Below are 20264 nucleotides of genomic sequence, written 5' to 3' on the forward strand. Positions count from 1 at the left end.
TCTGCAAATGGACTAATGGCAGAGGATTATCGGAGGTTCCTCAGGGTAGTGGCCTAGGCCCAACCATTTTAGATGGTTCAGCAATGACATTCTTCCATTGTAAGGTCAGAAATAGAGATGCTTGATGATGATAGTGCACTGTTCAGCACCATTCATAACTGTTCCAAAGTTTGTGTTCAACTTCTAAGTCTCCCTGATGCCCATCTGATTATCTCCCACACTTCTTAGGAGAGGAAAATTCTACCTTTTCTCGTAGAAGCAAAGTTCCCAATTTTTAGTTTTATGATCAATAGATATATTAGTAAATGTAGAGTTAACATAAACTGAAGGACATTGCCAGTCAGAGTCTTGTATTGCAATCATTATACAGCTCATATTGACTTTACCAATTACGTCTGAGCTGGGTTTAAGCACTTTTCCCTCTTGATGTGACCTTTTATATTGAAACTTTCAATCTCATCAGTAGATGGTCTGCCTTAATTTGCAAGTAGACAAGCAGGAGGCTGGAAGAACACAGCAAGCCAGGTAGCATCAGGAGGTGGAGAAGTTGATGTTTTGGGTGTAACCCTTCTTCATGACATGGGGTGGGTGTGGCGGGGGGAAGCTGCAGATAAAGAGGGTAGTGGAGGCAGAGTGGTGAAGTGGGGATGGGTGAAGGCAGATAGAGGGTTCAACCTGGTTGGTCAGTGGGAGGAATTAATCCGATTGGTGGCAGGGAGCAGTGGAAGGGATGAGGAGGGGCTGGGAAAGGAGTCGGGGCATGGGGAGTGAGGTTTTTTGGAATTGGAGAACTCAATGTTGAGTCTTCCGGGCTGTAGGCTGCCCAGGTGAAAGATGAGGTGGTTTTCCTCCAATTTGCGGTTTGGTTCATTTTAACAATGGAGAAGGCCAAGGATGGTCATGTCAGAAAGGGAGAGGTTGGGGGAATTGAAATGGACAGTGACTGGGGATCCGGTCGGCCCCTTATAATTTCTTATAATCTCCTTCACTGACCAAGGTTTTGTTCAGTTGTCATTTTATTTCATTTTGTTCAGTTGTCATTTTATTTCATCTTGTGACTTGATGCCAATTGGTGATTAACAGTCCTTTGAAAAAGGCATGAAATGTCTTCTCAGATTGAAGGTTGGATTGACTGTGAGATTTAGATTTATTTTTAGTTTGCTTTAATTGTTTTTTTTTCATTTATTGATCTTTTTCTCTGGCCAATTTACATGTCACTTTTGCATTTTATATTGTTTGTTTTTCACCTTCTATTGAAGTAGTGGGAGACCCTCAATCCAAATGCCCTGAGGAGTAGAATTCAGGCAATTTCTCTCTGCCTCACTGAATTAACATTAAGAAGGTGTTGCAGAACAGAGATCGTTGCCAAAATGTTCCCCCTTCACCTAAGAACTAAGCTTCACAAAATCCATTTTAAACTTTATATTGATTTGCACAGCTCTGAAAACTTTCTTGCTGAAATACAGTAATTTCCTTAATACAAGGGACAGCAGTAATAAATAATTTCAAGTATCAGCAATGTTAATTTCTGTAAAGTTTTAACCACATACTTTCACTATCATGGATTACAAATTATTTAATTCTTACAGATCCATATGCTAAAGATTTAACATGGTTTCTCAGTGCAAGTATGTAAGTTAAGGATTTCCCATGGCAATCTTGTAGCCTTTTGGCTATGGTGCAGCATACAACTCACAGGTTCTCTCACTGTAAGTAGATGTTAAGCATACTTAGTTGAGAGAAAAAGTGAGAGGCAGCACCATGACTGGATAGTGATTGTGCAGACACTAATGGTAAGTTCCACATTTCCAATGGCAAAGATTGTACCTGTTTGAGGTAGATATTGCCTGAAGACAATAAAGTTAGAAGTGGGATTGACATAAAATGGGCCACTGACTTACGGCTGCCCATTTTGCACGACTGCACAAAGTCAGAATGACTCGTTTTTCTGATTTAAAAATAAAAGAAAATGACTTTGTATTTTTAAAAACGGCAACAACTTTATCACTTTGTATTTATATTTTCAGCTTGTGTTGATCAACAAGGGAGATATTTCTGCTGCATACACCCGGATTCCTGCACGCAGCGCATTGGGCTCCTGTTTCTGTTTTAACCCAAGTGAAGGGACCCTGTTGCCAGGCAAATACCAGTTGTTGGAAGTGACTTTCAAAGCTGCAATTCTCGGGAATTTTATAATAGATTTATTTATTTCTGTGAAAGGATCCCCTGAACCAGTCCAAGTGACTTTCAAGTAAGCCGCTTTCTCTTTATACAGATTCAATTTGTGTCTTTTCTTGTTTTTTTTTCTCATTTCGTGTGGTGAAAGGTAATATAATGCTCAAGGAACCCCTTGAAGATTAACAAAGGATATATGTGCAGAATTTGGCCATTTGGACTATCGGATCTGCTCTGCATTTGATCAGTGCTGATATATTTCTTAACTCCATTCTCATGCCTTCTCCCTGTAATCCTTGACCCCCCAACTAATTAGGATTCTATCTCTCTGTATCTTAAATACATTCAATGACTTGGCCTCTGTAAAGTTCTGTGATAATGAGTTCTACAGATTATTCACTGTCTGCATGAAGAAACTCCTCATCTCAATACCAAAGCGTTGTCCCTTCACTCTCAGCTCAATGAGATCCCACTCATCCTTCCAAACTCTTGAGTACAGATCCAGTGTCCCCAATAGCTCCTAAAGTGACAAGCCTTTCATCCCTGGGATCATTCTTGCAAACCTCCTCTGGACCCCACCAACACCAGCACATCCTTCCTATCGACAGAGGGTGATGGTGGAGGGTTGTTTTTCCGACTGGAGGCCTGTGACCAGTGGAGTGCCACAAAGATTGGTGCTGGGTCCTCTACTTTTCATCATTTATGTAAGTGATTTGGATGTGAGCATAAGAGGTATAGTTAGTAAGTTTATAGATGATACCAAAATTGGAGGTGTAGTGGACAGCAAAGAGGTTTACCTCATTTACAGTGGGATCTTGATCAGATGGGCCAATGGGCTGAGGACTGGCAGATGGAGTTTAATTCAGATAAATGCGAGGCTGCATTTTGGGAAAGCAAATCTTAGCAGGTCTTATACACTTAATGATAAGTTCCTACGGCATGTTGCTGAACAAAGAGACCTTGGAGTGCAGGTTCATAGCTCTTTGAAAGTGGAGTCGCAGGTAGATAGGATAGTGAAGAAGGCATTTGGTACGCTTTCCTTTATTGGTCAGAGTATTGAGTACAGGAGTTGGGAGGTCATGTTGCGGCTGTACAGGACATCGGTTAGGCCACTTTTGGAATTTTGCGTGCAGTTCTGGTCTCCTTCCTATCGGAAGGGTGTTGTGAAACTTGAAAGGGTTCAGAAAGGATTTACAAGGATGTTGCCAGGGTTGAAGGAGTTAAGCTATAGGGAGAGGCTAAGGAGCGATCTTACAGAGGTTTATAAAGTCTTGAGGGCATGATAAGGTAAATAGATAACATCTCTTCTCTGGAGTTGGGGAGTCCTGAACTAGAAGGCATAGGTTTAAGGTGAGAGGGAAAAGATGTAAAAGAGACCTAAGGGCAACTTTTTCATGCAGTGGGTGTTACATGTATGCAATGAGCTGCCAGAGGAAGTGGTGGAGGCTGGTACAGTAGTAACATTTAAGAGGCATCTGGATAGGTATATGAATAGGAACGATTTGGAGGGATATGGGCCGGGTGCTGGCAGGTGGGACTACATTGAGTAGGGATATCTGGTCGGCATGGACGAGTTGGACCGAAAGGTCTGTTTCCATGCTGTACATCCCTGTGACTCTATGACTCTATGACAGAAGACAGAGAGTGGTTGTAGATGTAAAGTATTCTGCCTGGAGTTCAGTGGTGAGTGATGTCCCTTAGGGCTCTGTTTTTGGGCCTCTTCTCTTTGTAGTTTTTATAAATGACTTGGATGAGGCGGTTGAGGGGTGGGTTAATAAATTTGCTGATGACACAAAGGTTGGAGGTACTGTTGATAGTCTTAAGGGCTATTGCAGACTGCAGCATGACATAGACAGAATGCAGAGCTGGGCTGAGAAATGGCAGATAGAGTTCAACCTGAATAAATACGAAGTGTTGCATTTTGGAAGGTTGAACTTGAATGCTGAAGATGGGATTAAAGACAGGTACATAGATCCCTCAAAGTTGCCACTCAAGTGGATAGGGTTGTGAAGAAAGGATATGGTGTTTTGGCCTTCATTAACAGAAGGATCAAGTTGCTGCAGCTGTACAAAACCCTGGTGAGACCGCACTTGGAATATTGTGTCCATTTCTGGTGGCTTCATTATAGGAAAGATATGGAGGCTTTGGAGAGGGTGCAAAGAAGGTTTACCAGGATGCTGCCTGGACTGGAAGGCTCCTCTTACGAAGAGAGGTTGACTAAGTTCGGACTTTTTTCTCTGGAGAGAACGAGGAAGAGAGGTGACCTGATTGAGGTATACAGGGTAATGAGAGGCATGGATACAGTCTATAGCCAGGGACTTTTCCCCAGGGCAGGATTGACCTGATATTGAGGGCTCATAGTTTTAAGGTATCAGGAGGAAGATATAGGGGGGACGTCAGAGGTAGGTTATTTACGCAGAAAGTTATGAATGCATGGAATGCGTAGCCAGCAGTGGTGGTGGAAGCAGAGTCATTAGGGACATTTAAGTGACTGCTGGGCATGCACATGAACAGCAGTGAATTGAGGTGTGCATAGGTTAAGTTATTTTGTTTTAGATTAGTATTTAATCCTTGACACAGCCCTGTACTTTTCTATGTTATTAAAGGGCTTGATGGCGTTAATGTTGTGAGGATGTTCCTCTTCATAGGAGAGCCTTGGACCAGAAAGTGCAATCTCATAATAAAGAGGCGCCAATTTAAGATTCTGAGGGTTGTTGTGCAGGCAGAATACTTGCTTATATTTACATATAAATATGTATATTTATATCAGAAGGAGAATCAAGCGTTATGGGAAAAATTGCAGGACAGTGATTGTGAGGAATGACAGATCTGCCATGATTCTATTAAAGGGTGAAGCAGGCTTAAGGGGCTGAAAGTGTTACTCCTGTTCCTATTTCTTAATGCCTTGTGGTCTTTGGAGAAGACGATGACTTTCTTCTGCCACTCTCTGGGAAAAGAATCTCCAGCCCTTTCATCCATAACTTGCAGCATTAAATACAGGCCAGCATTGCGTGGCTGCCCTCATCTTAGTGGCATGCTTTTGGCTTCCCATGACACCTTGCTTCCCTCTGGTAAAATGGACGGCTTTGGAGCAATCAGCAGGTTCTCACACAGGTCAGCCAGATAGCTTCTGTGGCATGTCGAAATCAGCTGCATACCTTGTGCAACCCACCTATCCCCTTTGGCAGTTTGGGTGTCAAACTAATCTGCATACCAATTAAAGGCTCAGTCAAGTAACATCTGAATTTTCACTGGAGGTTTTTTCTGACATACAAAGAAACCCAGCTCCTAATACATAGAAGAAGCATTGAACTCTGTTTCTCCCCTCACAGGTATTACCAGACCTGCTGAGTTACTCTTTCTGATTTTATTCTTATTTCCCATATCTATGGTGAAAATTCAGCCTAATGCGTAGTCTGCCAGGGATTATATAGTTTTGAGCATCACTTTCACTGGTTTGTACTCTGTGGCTTTAGCTGTTTAATTCTGCATTCCATTTGGTTTATTAATAATTGTGGTGTAATGATTAGACAGGTTGAAGATCAGCGCTAAGCTCTAGATCGTTTTTAGTTTCATTCACAGGATATTTGAGGCAATAATGAAATCTAAATGAGCATCATATTAATTTTGATAACTGATAGGTTTTCGTTGTTTTCAACATGTATACAGTCTTTGACACATTTGACCACATCCCCCCCCCCCCCCCCCCCCCCCACCCCCACCAATCTTCCCTTCATTGTCTAGTAGAGGGGAACTCCATTCACCTGGTTCCAGTTTTATACAGGTAATTGTAGCCAACAATTCACCTATTATGACATTTCACCTTGCTCCCACACCATTTCTCAAGCCTATTTTTGACCCCTTCATTTCTCATTTACATCTTTTCTCTTGACAACATCACTTTCCACATGTACATTGATGGTATTTATCTCTACCTCACTGCCACCTCACTCATCTCTTCCACTGATGCCACATTTTCAGATTTAGTATCCAACATCTAATTTTAAATGGCTAGATTTTTTTTTCATTTAAACATTGAAGAAATAAGGCTATTGTCTTTGGTTTCTATTATAGCTATATTACCTATTCACTGACTCAATTCTTTTTCCTGGCGATTTTCTGAGACAGAATCAGACTGTTTTGCATTAAAATGCTCAGGTGACCCATTTTATGAGGATTTATTATGTCACAGGTACTGTATTTTTGTAATTGGTCATGGTTCAGGAATCAGACTTGTTTACTCCACAGTTGCTACACCAGACTGGAAGCCAAGACTGTTAATCAAACTGATTTGTAGGCAGAAAATCTGTTAAAAATCCACATCCATTTTTCTATCCAACATCTACACTCCCTGTCTATTTAATCATCACTATTAATATCAGGCTCCTGTCTTTCCAAAGCTGTTACTTCATATGCTAGAATCCTTCTATGGGACTCTTAATGTCATTGTTTCGGGTGAACACAGGCAGGAGAAGTCACAAATGGGTAGACATAATGACACTTTGTCATGCTGATAAATTGAATTTTCAACTGACTAAAGTTGAAAATAAACCTGACCTGACTAGTGGGTGAGATGTACATTTTTCTCATTGCTGTTTTTGCCTTAAATCTATTTTTTTTAAAGTGTGAGAGTTTTAAGAATGGTGCAATGAATCTGGTGAATCTAATATCATCTTAGATTGGGTTCTGAGAGTACGTCTGCTGGAAATCCTGTAAAATGTTGACTCTAACCTCAGTTCCAGTCAGAAACATACTGCTGCTCTGTTGTATTTGGAAAGAGATTGCCCATCTTGTTTCACTGCTTTTGTATTGACATGTTCACCTTTGATTGTATTCATTATCATTGAGACTTGCTGAGTGTAGGTATTGCTAACAATTATTCTCTTAGTGGTCTCCTTGCAGATGCATCGCTAATTGTTACAGCGCACTGCTGCATAAAACATGCTGATAACTACTTTTTTCTTGCAGGGGACATGTCATTGGACCTACATTTCATTTCAATGTGCCTGTACTGAACTTTGGGGAAGTATCCTTTGGTGAGTATATGTATATATATATCACACAGTGTTTATTAGGAAAAGAATCGCAAAGAAATGAAGAATTCCTTTTCCATTTAGTAATAGGGAATCAAGCTGCTATCAAGTGTCCCCAAAACTATACCTGATCATTTATAATGGTAAAGCAGGTATCTTCATTTCCACACTGGCCTCATGCACGTTCTGTGGCTTTGTTTGGCTCATTTTGAGTTAATCGTACACTCAGAGTCTCGCAGTAACTCAGGAATGCTGGGTTTCAGCAGTGTAGGGGTGGTTCTTTTAGCAAGATTGTCATAGATGATATTTTCAGTAAAATATTTAGTGACAGATAATTAGATGGGATCCATTTATATTCAAATTTATGATCACTCTATGAGCACCAGTCATTAATAATAACTGATTTATGGATGACTGATTGATTATTCAGTGTATTGTTACTGACAAGCCATCTGCATAAGGTTTAAATTGCAGTTCTAAATTAGACACAGTTCTATACTTTATAAAGCTGGACAAATTGATCTATTAGAAGAGGTATTGTTGGATCAACTTAGATTAGTTGTGGATGAGCTGAATACCAACGTAAGAGAATCATGTTTTCTAATGTTCATTCAAAAAAAACATAAACTGTGTCATCTTAATTATTCAGTCTCCTTGTTGCAGTGACCTTTGGCTCAGTGGAGTACATCACCCAGAGCACACCTCTGTTATTTGATAAGATAATCCCGTTACTGATATTAGCATCTGTCCCAAGAAGAGTGATGCAAGTTACCTGTGAGCTTCCTTAAAGGAAATTATTAAGGATACTTGTATTATTTTGCTTTGAAGTCCTTTACCATCAGAACTTTGTCAAAATGTCTAAGTGAAATTGGTCCAGATGGGTCTACTACTCAAGATCTCTGGCTGTTTGTTTGACAGAAGAAGGTAGACATTGTGGTCTCTGATAGAGAAGCAAAAACTGAGTATTCACATTGAGTTTGGTGAGAGAGATAGTGGATCCCTTTGTTGAGGTATGCACTGATTTCCAGTGCCCTCTTATGGAGAACGAGAGCAAAAATATCAGAGAAGTTGCCTTTTTCTGTAGCTTTGGATAGAGTGGGTTTGTCTGTACAGCTTCTGACATTTTTTTGTTAGCTCCAAGAAAGTCCAGCAAACTTGTTCAAGGATTTTGACAGGAGGCCCAGAAAAAGTTCTGATCTAGTCTGAGTCAGAGTCTGACTTGCTTCACATCTGGGTTAAAAATCACACAACACCAGGTTATAGTCCAACAGGTTTAATTGGAAGCACACTAGCTTTCGGAGCGACGCTCCTTCATCAGGTGATTGTGGAGGGCTCGATCGTAACACAGAATATATAGCAAAAATTTGCAGTGTGATGTAACTGAAATTATATATTGAAGAATTGATTGTCTGTTAAGCCTTTCATCTGTTAGAATACAGTGATAGTTTCACTTAATAGTTTCCAAATCATGTTCACATCTGGGGGCTTTGACAAATAAGGATTTTATATCGAGCTATAGTGGTAGACATTTTAATCAATCTAAACTTTTTTGTGTTTCTTTTAGTACTCATTGCAACAAAGTTTCTGGGACTTTTCTAGTGGAATGCCACATTCTGAATATGGTACTGTGAACAGTATGATCTTTGTGGAGGGGGTCACTGGAACAGGGGCAAAGGACTGTTTCTGTTTGTCCTGATTGACCTGCTGGTTGCCTGTTGTAAATGCAGCAAACTTACTGCTTAAAAGAAAGACTGAATTTCTTCTGAAAAGGTGTTGAAGGGTGTACAAGTTGGATTAAAAGCATTATTGAAAGGGAATATTCCAAAAGCCAGTGTCTGTTTAAAGTTTGTGCAATAATACTCTTCACAGATCGATTCAGTAACACAGTAGAATCATGGACTGGATTTCAAAGATATGGTATGATTTCAGAAACGGAAGATGGTAATCTATCACTGTTCCCTCATCCCAGGAGTCATTCGTGTAGATTGGAAAATTGAGCAGGTTGTGCATGCCACTCTGCCATTTAAAGAAAAGCAAGACAGGGAAGCCAACTCACTGTTGACCAGTTAGCCGGATATCTTGTTGGAAAATGTCTAATCTGTTATTAAGTATACCGTGACTGAACAGTCTGAAATTTTTCAGCTGATCAGAAAGAGTCAGCATAGATTTGTAAAGGGTAGATCACTTTTGATGAAATTGATAGAATCTTTTGGATAGATGGCTAAAATAGAAGGCAAGGAAGACAAATGGATGTTATTTATATATATACTTCCAGAGGACAATTGACAAAGTCTCAAATTAGAAAGTGTTACCTAAATATGGACTCTGTTGAACTGAAAGCAGTTATCGATCTGGTTAGGAAATGGATTGAGAGGTCGTAGTCAGTGATTAAAGTTAATACCAGGATGTGATAAGTGGTGTCTTGCAAGGATTTGTGTTTGGGGGCCTTCAGCTATTCACTGTAGCTTTCATGACTTAGTCAATGCTGTTAAAGTTTTTACCAACCCAAAATAAGGCTTAGACGAGTATTTGAATTGTCCAAACCCATGCATAGGGAGAGATCCAATAAACATATAAAAGTAATTTCTGAAGAGTTATTCGAATTAGTCTTTTATAACAAAAATCATGGGAAATTCGATGCATGACTTATTCTTTTTAGTAGGCGGAAGTGGGCACTGCAGATGTTGGAGATTAGAGTCAGATTAGCAGGTCAGGCAGGATCCGAGGATCAGGAAAATTGACTTTTCAGGCAAAAGCTCTTCATCAGGAAGGGCCAGATTCCTGATGAAGAGCTTTTGCTGGAAATGTTGACTTTCTTATTCTTTTTAGTAACAACCGCAGTTATGATAAAATGCCATGCTGATAAGAAAAGAAATAGACTCGCCAACTGTAAGGGCATTTAAATGGTCATTGGATAAACATATGGATGGAAATGGAATAGTGTAGCTTAGGTGTGCTTCAGATTGGTTCCACAGGTTGGTGCAACATCAAGGGCTGAAGAGCCTGTACTATGCTATAATGTTCTATGAATGGAGCTACAGTTTTATAGTTACATAGTATGGAATAGGTGACAGCAGCTGTGGGTTCCTTCCCTGGGATTCCAACTAAAAAGATTTATACTTGCTAAAACTCTTGGATTATGACCACAAGACTAACAATTTGTCATTTTTAAAATGGTTACTTTTATGCTTTTAGCTAAATACCTTTATTGTTAATAATAATACATTTTAATCCTTACACTGTTTTGTTCTTTTCTGTAATCATTAAGCTATTCCACGTTCATGCTGGCCTATTAAGCAGTTTTATTCTTTCATAGAAACCCACATATCCAGATCGACTCATGACATATAGATAGACTGCATTATAAACAATGCAAATTAAAGCATAAAATTACAAAGTGATATTGAAAGCTTAAATAGTTTGGAACATTGTGGAAAATGGAGATTATACATTTTGGACTTAAAGAATAACAGAACAGAAAACTTAATAATTGGTGAAGTGTTAGAAACAGTGGAGATCTGAAGGGATACATAGATCATTAAAATGACAAACTAAGTACAGAAAATATTTTTAAAAACTTTTTCAGTCACAGAATTAGAAGGCAAAGAGGTGAAGGTCCTTCTTTAGCTATATGTCTCGTTAACCCATGTTTTTTTCTGTATTTTTCTGGAGTATTGCCTTGCAACAGACTTATGAGGAATGTAATAGGTCATAGTATAAAGGGACAGAAGCAACTTGGATAAAAGAAATTGGCTGAGTGTTAGGAAGCAGGGAATAATGGTCAGTGGATATATTTTGGTCTGGCGGAAGATTTGTAGTGGAGTTCCTCAAAGGTAGGTATTGGGATTGTTGTTTTCCTTGACATATATTGATGATCTGGTTCTTGGAACAGGAGACAACTTCAAAGTTTTCAGATCACACAAAAAGTGGAAGAGTTAAAAACTGAGAGGAACACAATGTGGAAGTCAAAAAGGGCATTGACAAGTTTGTAGAGTGGGCAGATAGGTAGCAGATGAGGTTCAATGCCGAGAAATGTGAGGTAGTGCACTTTGGTAGGAGATACATTGAAAGACAATATAAAATAGGTATACAATTCTAAAGACGCTGAAAATGTGTTGCTGGAAAAGCGCAGCAGGTCTGGCAGCATCCAGGGAACAGGAGAATCGACGTTTCGGGCATAAGCCCTTCTTCAGGCATAAGCCATTCCTGAACATAGAACATAGAAGAATACAGCGCAGTACAGGCCCTTTGGCCCTCGATGTTGCGCCGATCCAAGCCCACCTAACCTACACTAGCCCACTATCCTCCATATGCCTATCCAATGCCCGCTTAAATGCCCATAAAGAGGGAGAGTCCACCACTGCTACTGGCAGGGCATTCCATGAACTTACGACTCGCTGAGTGAAGAACCTGCCCCTAACTTCAGTCCTATATCTACCCCCCCTTAATTTAAAGCTATGCCCCCTTGTAATACCCGACTCCATACGCGGGAAAAGGTTCACACTGTCAACCCTATCTAACCCCCTAATCATCTTGTACACCTCAATCAAGTCACCCCTAAACCTTCTTTTCTCTAATGAAAACAGCCCCAAGTGTCTCAATCTTTCCTCATACGATCTTCCTTCCATACCAGGCAACATCCTGGTAAACCTCCTCTGCACCCGTTCCAGTGCCTCCACATCCTTCCTATAGTATGGCGACCAAAACTGCACACAATATTCCAGATGCGGCCGCACCAGAGTCTTATACAACTGCATCATGACCTCAGGACTCCGGAACTCAATTCCTCTACCAATAAAAGCCAGTACGCCATATGCCTTCCTCACTGCACTATTTACCTGGGTGGCAACTTTCAGAGATCTGTGTACATGGATACCAAGATCCCTCTGCTCATCCACACTACCAAGTATCCGACCATTAGCCCAGTACCCCATCTTTTTGTTATTCTTCCCAAAGTGAATCACCTCACACTTAGCTACATTGAATTCCATTTGCCACCTTTCTGCCCAGCTCTGCAGCTTCTCTATATCCTGCCGTAACCTGCCACATCCTTCCTCACTGTCAACAACTCCTCCGACTTTCGTATCATCCGCAAACTTGCTCACCCAACCTTCTAACCCCTCTTCCAGGTCATTTATAAAAATGACAAACAGCAATGGTCCCAAAACAGATCCTTGCGGAACACCGCTAGTGACGGCACTCCATGAAGAAACTTTGCCATCAACTACTACCCTCTGTCTTCTTCCATCCAGCCAATTCCTAATCCAAACCTCCAACTCACCCTCAATGCCATATCTCCGTATTTTCTGCAGTAGCCTACCATGGGGAACCTTATCAAACGCCTTACTAAAATCCATATATACCACATCTACCGCTTTCCCCTCATCAACCTCCTTCGTCACCTTTTCAAAGAATTCAATAAGATTTGTGAGGCACGACCTGCCCTTCACAAAACCATGCTGACTATCCTTGATCACATTATTCCTATCCAGATGTGCATAAATCCTATCCCTTACAATTCTCTCTAAGACTTTGCCCACAACAGAAGTGAGACTCACCGGCCTATAGTTACTAGGGTTATCCCTACTCCCCTTTTTGAACAAGGGAACCACATTTGCTATCCTCCAGTCTTCTGGCACTACTCCAGTAGACAAAGAGGACATAAAAATCAAGGCCAATGGCTCTGCAATCTCCTCCCTTGCTTCCCAGAGAATCCTAGGATAAATGCCATCAGGCCCAGGGGACTTATCTATTTTCACCTTTTCCAGGATTTCCAACACCTCTTCTCTACATACCTCAAAGCCATCCATTCTACTTATTTGTGACTCAGTATTCACATCGACGACAATGCCCTGTTCCTGAGTAAATACTGAAGAAAAGTATTCATTCAGTGTCTCCCCAATCTCTTCCGCCTCCACACGCAACTTCCCACTACTATCCTTGACTGGACCTATTCCTACCCTAGTCATTCTTTTATTCCTAACATACCTATAGAAAGCCTTAGGGTTTTCCCTAATCCTACCGACTAAGGACCTTTCATGTCCCCTCCTTGCTGCTCTTAGCTCTCTCTTCAGGTCCTTCCTGGCTACCCTATAACTCTCAATCGCCGCAATTGAACCTTCACGTCTCATCTTGAGATAGGCCGCCCTCTTCCCTTTAACAAGGGATTCCAATTCCTTATTAAACCACGGCTCCCTCGCACGACCCTTTCCTCCCTGCCTGACAGGTACATAATTATCAAGGACACTCAATAGTTGCTCATTGAACAAGCTCCACATATCATTTACACTCTTGCCTTGGAGTCTACTTTTCCAGCAACACATTTTCAGCTCTGATCTCCAGCATCTGCAGACCTCACTTTCTCCTCAATTCTAAAGACGGTACAGGAACAGAGGAAATTGGGTCTATATGTGAACAGATCATTGCAAATGGTGGGAAGGTGGAGAATGTAGTTAATAAAGTTTATTAATAGGGGTGTAGAGTGCAGGAGCAAGGCGGTGATAGTGAATTTGTATAAGACGCTTATTAGACCTCAACTGTTATATTGTATACAGTTGTGGGCAGCACATTGTAATAAAGATGTGAGTGCACTGGAGAGAATACAAGAATGGTTCTCGGAATAAGAAACTTCAGTTATGAGGATAGACTGAAGCAGTTTGGACTGTTCTCCTTGGAGAAAAGAAGACTGAGAGGCAATCTGATATACATTCACAAAATCATGTGTGGGTTGGACAAGGTAGTTAGGGAGAAATTGTTCCCCTTGTAAAAGGAACATGAATGAGAAGGCATAGATTTAAAGTGATGTTCAAATTAGACAAAAGTGAAGTCAGAAAAAAACCTTTTCACAAAGCTAAGTTTCGGTATCAAATGCACTGCCTGGAAATATGGTGAAGGCAGGTTCAATTTAGGCATTCAAGAAAGCAGTGAAGGATTATTTTGAAAGGTCACCCTACTGGGAGTTTACTATAGGCCTCCGAATAGTTTCAGATATGTAGAGGAAAGGAGCGAAACTAACAGGGTAGATATGGGGGACTTTGACTTTCCAAATAATGACTGGAAATACTACAGTTCGAGTACTTAGGATGGGTCCGTTTTTGTCCAATGTGTGCAGGATGGTTTCCTGACATAGTATGTGGACAAGCCAACAAGGGGCAAGGCCGCTTTGCATTTGGTACTGGGTAATGAACCTGGCCAGGTGTTAGATTTGGAGGTAGGTGAGCAATTTGGTGACAGTGACCACAATTTGGTCATGTTTACCTTAGCGATAAAAGGGATAGATATATATGGCAGAGCAAGAGCTATTGCTGGGGGAAAGACAATTATGATGTGATTAGGCATGATTTAGGATGCATAGGATGGGGAAGGACGCTGCAGGGGATGGGCACAATTGAAATGTGGAACTTATTCAAGGAACAGCTATGTAGCTGTCAGGCAGGGAGAAAGTGGTCGAGCGAGGGAGCCGTGGTTTAGAACATAGAACAATACAGTGCAAAATAGGCCCTTCGGCCCTCAGTGTTACGTTGACGTGTGAACTAACCTAAGCCCATACCCCTACACGCCTCATCTTCCGTCTCAGAACACTTCAACCCCGGGGCATCAATGTGGACTTCAACAGCTTCCTCATTTCCCCTTCCCCCATCTCATCCCAGTTTCAAACCTCCAGCTCAGCACTGTCCCCATGACTTGTCCGGACTTGTCTGACCTGCCTAGCTCCTTTTCCACCTATCCACTCCATCCTCTCCTCCCTGACCTATCACCTTCATCTCCTCCCCCACTCACCCATTGTACTCTATGCTACTCTATCCCCACCCCACCCTCCCCTAGCTTATCTCTCCACGCTTCAGGCTCACTGCCTTTATTCCTGATGAAGGGCTTTTGCCCGAAACGTCGATTTTGCCTGTCCTCGGATGCTGCCTGAACTGCTGTGCTCTTCCAGCACCACTGATCCAGAATCCTATGTTATTATCGTCCATCAACCACCACTCGCTGCCTTCTTCCAGAAAGCCAGTATCTAATCCAAACTGCTAAATCACCCTCAATCCTATGACTCTGCATTTTCTCCAAAAGCCTGCCATGTGGAACCTTATCAAAGGCTTTACTGAAATCTATGTACACCAAGTCAACTGCCCTACCCTCATCCACATGCTTGGTCACCTTCTTAGAAAATTCAATGAGGTTTGTGAGACATGACTTACCCTTGACAAAACCAAGTTGACTATCTCCAATCAAATTGTTACTGATTGAAGACAAATTAATGGCCGAGAAAGTGGGGCGGTATTTAAAAAAGGAAAAATGAGAGGGAATTATGGAAGTGCTGGCTGCCAAATGTCTCATGAAGCAAAAGGGCATTTCATTAGCTCATTAAAACAACAGGGAGATAGACAATGTTTCCATTTGTCTAGAAGTGTGTCAGCAAAGGAAGGTGGGAGCTCAAGAATTAAGTGCCTTTTTTTAAAGCAAATCTTCGAAGCCAAAACAAGCAAGAGTACTCATGCTAGGCTCTGAAGATGTCCTGGAATTCCCAATGTCTCCCCCCACAAAAAGAACAACTGTTAAACTCTCTTGCTCCAACCCAAATGGCCTCTCTTCTCCAGTTTGTGATGGCTAATTCCACCTTCAAAGCCCCAGTCTATGAATGTGCCCCTCCATTGAATTTGCTTGTCCACTTCCTTCTCACAACCAACTCTGATCACTGACTTCTTCCATACCCCAGGTAAAAGCGTTCATCTTTCCTTCACCTGAAGTTTGGAGACCATCCCTAAGAATCCCTATCACTGTTTATTTCACCAAATGGCTTCCCAGGCTGTCAATATGTCCAGCTGCTGGAGCTAAAACAAAAGATTTAAATAACGAGGAGTTTCTGGTGTTAAAATTCGTACTCTCTCCCTCCCCTGGCTTTGTCAATTTGTCAGCTATTTTTGGTCTCCTTACATCCTCTTCATCGCATTGTAAATATCAGGACCGTTGAGTGGTTTTGAATTACCATCTGTTTTATGTTTGTTGGGCTAAGATGGCCAGTGAAAAGAAGCACTGCAGTGATTATAAGGATATAAAATTGGGAATATTAGAATCACCCAAATGAGAAAATGAGAACGTTTGGTTTAGCATTCTGGATAAACATATGATATAATGTCACTGTTGCAATTTGCATGTTTCTGTTAATGCTAACAGGAGTTCTGAGGAGCTCTGATCAATCTGCTTATTGAATATTGCCCCATTGTTTATGGTAAACTGTGAGTTGTATTGGGTTAAAATGGAATTGACTACAGTACATATGGGTAATTTTTATCAATCTTACTTTCCAAAAATTCTAGGTTTTCCCAAGACCATATCATGTTGCCTTACCAATACGTCCCTTGTACCAATGTCAATTAAGTTGCAAGTTCCTAGTGATGGTACTGGTGAAATCAGCCAAACAAGCTTCAGCCAGGCCTCAGAGCGCAAAAGCATAAATTTGTGGATGAACATCGAATCAGGAGCACGACCTAAGGAATTTACTATAAATCCCAGTGGTGGTAACATTAAGTCCCATGTTGGAAAAGAGATTCAGGTAATAAAATATCACTTAGCCTTCACTTATCTGTATCCATACTGACACGAACAAAAGACTTTCAGTGGAACTTCTGCCAGCTCATGTGAGTATCTGGGCATTGAGATGGAGAATGAAATAACATGATTTGATTTGACTTGGCTTCTCTTTAAAAAGTTATACTGTCCTGACTGTAAGTTTCCATTTTATCATACTTTTGAACTATGGTGGATGTGAATTACCTCTTCAGGTTGTCCATTGAATTTTATGTGAAAGAATTAAAAAGAAGTTTGATTGCAGCCCCATTATTATTTACATTTTTGTCATGAAATCCCACGCTGTGAACCTGAAAATAATGATATTGATGCAGACTCCACACCTGCAGATTTCATCATTCTATAATCATGATTAAAGCTGAAACCATCCATTTTTCTCTGTGAAAGTCTACTCTTCATGGGAGATAATGAAAAGAATAATTTATATTTATGTGTTTAATTTAGCAGTTTGTACATCGAGCAGCCACTTAAGCAGATTAATTGCTCTCATTTCCACCTTTACAAGTGCAAATCATCTCTCGTTTACCTTGTTATGAGCCAGTTTCTAGAATCTACAAAAGAGCTACACAATTTTAAATTGATCCTATCTTTTGATGACATTGTGCATTTCATGTTAATTTATGAGCACAGAATGCCCTCTAAGCAAGGCAATATAATTTCTTAGAGTCACTTGTTACTTGATTGCATGCAGGGTTTTCAAGCAACTTTGCAACAACCCTTTTCAAAAACATACTTCATTATGTTGGTGACTTAGTTAAGAAGTATTCCATATGGTTTTCATGTCAGAATCTCCCTTGTTCACAACAGTTTTTAACAAATTTGGAGATGTTCACATTTTATTCTTGAGATTTATCAGTAAAGTGCTTGCAAAATACAGGTCCCAGGTGTTATCAAATGGAATAGGAGGGAGTGAATTCCTACCTCAGCCAGATATTAGTTCAGAGACATGTTGAGAGTTGGAGGAGGGTCCAATATCACAAAGGAAATCTTGAAGAAAATTTAGCGCATTTCTCAATAGCTTTTAATCTTTATTTTTCACTCATTCAGTCCAACAGAAAGTAGAATGTTTGATGTACGTCCCTGATGGGCAGGCACTCCATTTTAGCTGTAAGATGTTGATCACTCAGCCAGCATGATACATTTGCCAAGTTGATGCACTAGTACCGTGACAGACAAGATGAGAAGATTGCAGAAGGTCTGGTTCTGAGGTGCGGTGTGCTCAGGGGGTCCTGCACCAACCTGTTATGCTTAGTTTTGCACAGTTGGAGCAGGCAAAGAGACAGTGTGATAAATACTGAGGAGCTGGGCAAATAGATGCACTTACCTGAGGAGGAAGATGGGCAACAAGCTGGAGGAAGCTTGCCTTGTGGATGAAAGACAGGACATGATTGAACACCTAGTTCAGTATGTGCAAGCTGGATGCAGAAGGCCATAATAGATTGTCAAGGTGGGCAGCATGGCTTTGTGGCTTCTGTGCTATTATGCTCTAGGTGAGGTGCACAGCAGCCTCTCAAAGATGGTATGGACATAAGGGATGCCAGTTTTTTTGGCAGATATCTGTTGAGTGTCAAGCTGTTTTGGAATTAGTATGTGGTTAGATGGGGTCTGAATCAGACATGAGTGAGGGTGGGGAAGGGAATTAAGTATGATACCACAGGAACTTTGACTAAGCTTTGCGGTGAGAATGTCTCCAAACAAAATCCACGTAACTCACGTTTGGACGAAAATAGTAATGTTCAGCCTGACTTAACTTTCACAAAACCATGTTGACTCTGAGTGATTACTTTGGATGTTTCGCAGTGTCCTGCCTTAACATCTATATAATAACTTTTTCACAATGACAATTGTTAAGCTAGCTGGCCTGTAGGTTCCTGCTTTTTGAATCAAGGGAGTTACATTAATTATTTACAAATTTAATAGAACCTTTCCTGCTTGTAGGGAACTTTGGAAAATTAGAATTAACAATTTGGCTAATGTTTCAGTGGGGTAGTGTGCTGGAAATCAAGCCCTGTTTTTTCTGGGTCCTGGTTATGCAGATGTTCCTCCTACTCAATGTTGTCATCTATCTTCTCGGAAGGCATACTGCCCTTCAGAACTAATCTCATCACCTCTTTGCCTGCTCCAGTTATGTAGCACATTATACAAAGAATATGTGGCAGTCTCTGTTTGAAGTGTCCCCCACACTAGTCCAAACATCTCACCTTCAGGAGATCAATCATCTGTCCTATTATGGCCCTTGTTGAAGAATGAGTTGCATTGTATCTGCACTTCGCCTCAGTCAAAGAATTGTTTATATCATCTGCCATCATCTATGGTTGTCGAGTGTAATCCTTGTCTCCCAGCAGCCATTCTTACGAGGTAACTGGTCCTTGAAATGAATTAGGAATCTGAGATTATCAGGGATATGGATGTCATGGCTTTTTCCAGGATAATTGGTACAGACATCTGAGATGTGGTACATAAGGTGATCAGAGTTGACTGTTTACGGATTGAAAGACTTTTGCATTGTTAAAATCATCTGCATTATGATATGGTACTCTGACTGGCATGTGTACAGTTCATAATACCCTTCCCCTGGGGAAATGAATTATGTTGGCAAAGCCTATTTCCTGGGCTGGAGCACTGAACTTGTCATGTAGAAATGATATAAAACAGTGTGATATGACGCAAATTATATGTAGGGATCTTACACAAGTCCCAGGAGAAATGATCTAAGGATATGGGAGAAAGCAGGAATAGGCTATTGAGTTGAATGATCAGCCATAATTGTAATGAATGGATGAGCAGGCTGAAAGGACTGAATGATCGACTCTTACTGCTATTTTCTATGTTTCTACATAGCAAAATGTCTGCCCATTTGACTGATTATTGTTGGCAAACATGACTAGCTGCCTGACTTTGTGTCTATGCTAAAGGCAAGGCAAGACAGAAGCAAGTGGTGATTTGGAGCTGCAGATATTCATTCAGACTTGTATATTGACAATTGTTGCCGTCTAGTTTCCAGATTGAGAATAGCAAATTACTTATAAATGAGGAGAGGTTAGGTAATAATGAGATGTAAATGTATGCAAATAGGCTTCTTGCCACTTACGAGTAAGATTCTTGTCTTGCTGTTAAAACATTGTGTGGAAAATTAAACTTGATGTGAGAATCTCATTTTCCTGATTTCGCCATATTTTATCACCTGTCTCATCATTGACCAATCATAAGTGGCGGAAAAGATTCCATTCTCCATATCTGTTTTTATTGTTTGAGCTATCTTTCTCACATACTCTAATTTTTCAATTTTTGTTAATTTTAAAATTCTTTTTGTATTTTTTCTGTCAAATTGACTCACATGCCACCCAGCTTTACATAATTATAGAGGAACCTGGCTTATCCGAAGGACACGAGCAGGGAGTATTTCATTCGGATAATCAAATACCAGATAATTGAATGCTGGAGAACATAGTTTACGCAAACATCGGGACC

General features: G+C 40.7%; 1 protein-coding gene across 1 annotated transcript in view; it reads left to right on the forward strand.

Moving 5' to 3' along the window:
- The window catches only part of hydin (HYDIN axonemal central pair apparatus protein), a 905740-nt gene that overhangs the window by 363964 nt on the left and 521512 nt on the right, over positions 1 to 20264 (forward strand). The window contains exons 12-14 of the mRNA XM_043707374.2: positions 2028 to 2251; positions 7144 to 7211; positions 16523 to 16758. Of these exons, the coding sequence (XP_043563309.2) occupies positions 2028 to 2251; positions 7144 to 7211; positions 16523 to 16758 (528 nt within the window). The remainder of the gene's footprint in view (positions 1 to 2027; positions 2252 to 7143; positions 7212 to 16522; positions 16759 to 20264) is intronic.

Source organism: Chiloscyllium plagiosum, unplaced genomic scaffold (assembly GCF_037043375.1).
Source record: "Chiloscyllium plagiosum isolate Xiang-an unplaced genomic scaffold, Cpla_swu_hap1 HiC_scaffold_17, whole genome shotgun sequence".
Lineage (NCBI taxonomy): Eukaryota > Metazoa > Chordata > Chondrichthyes > Orectolobiformes > Hemiscylliidae > Chiloscyllium > Chiloscyllium plagiosum.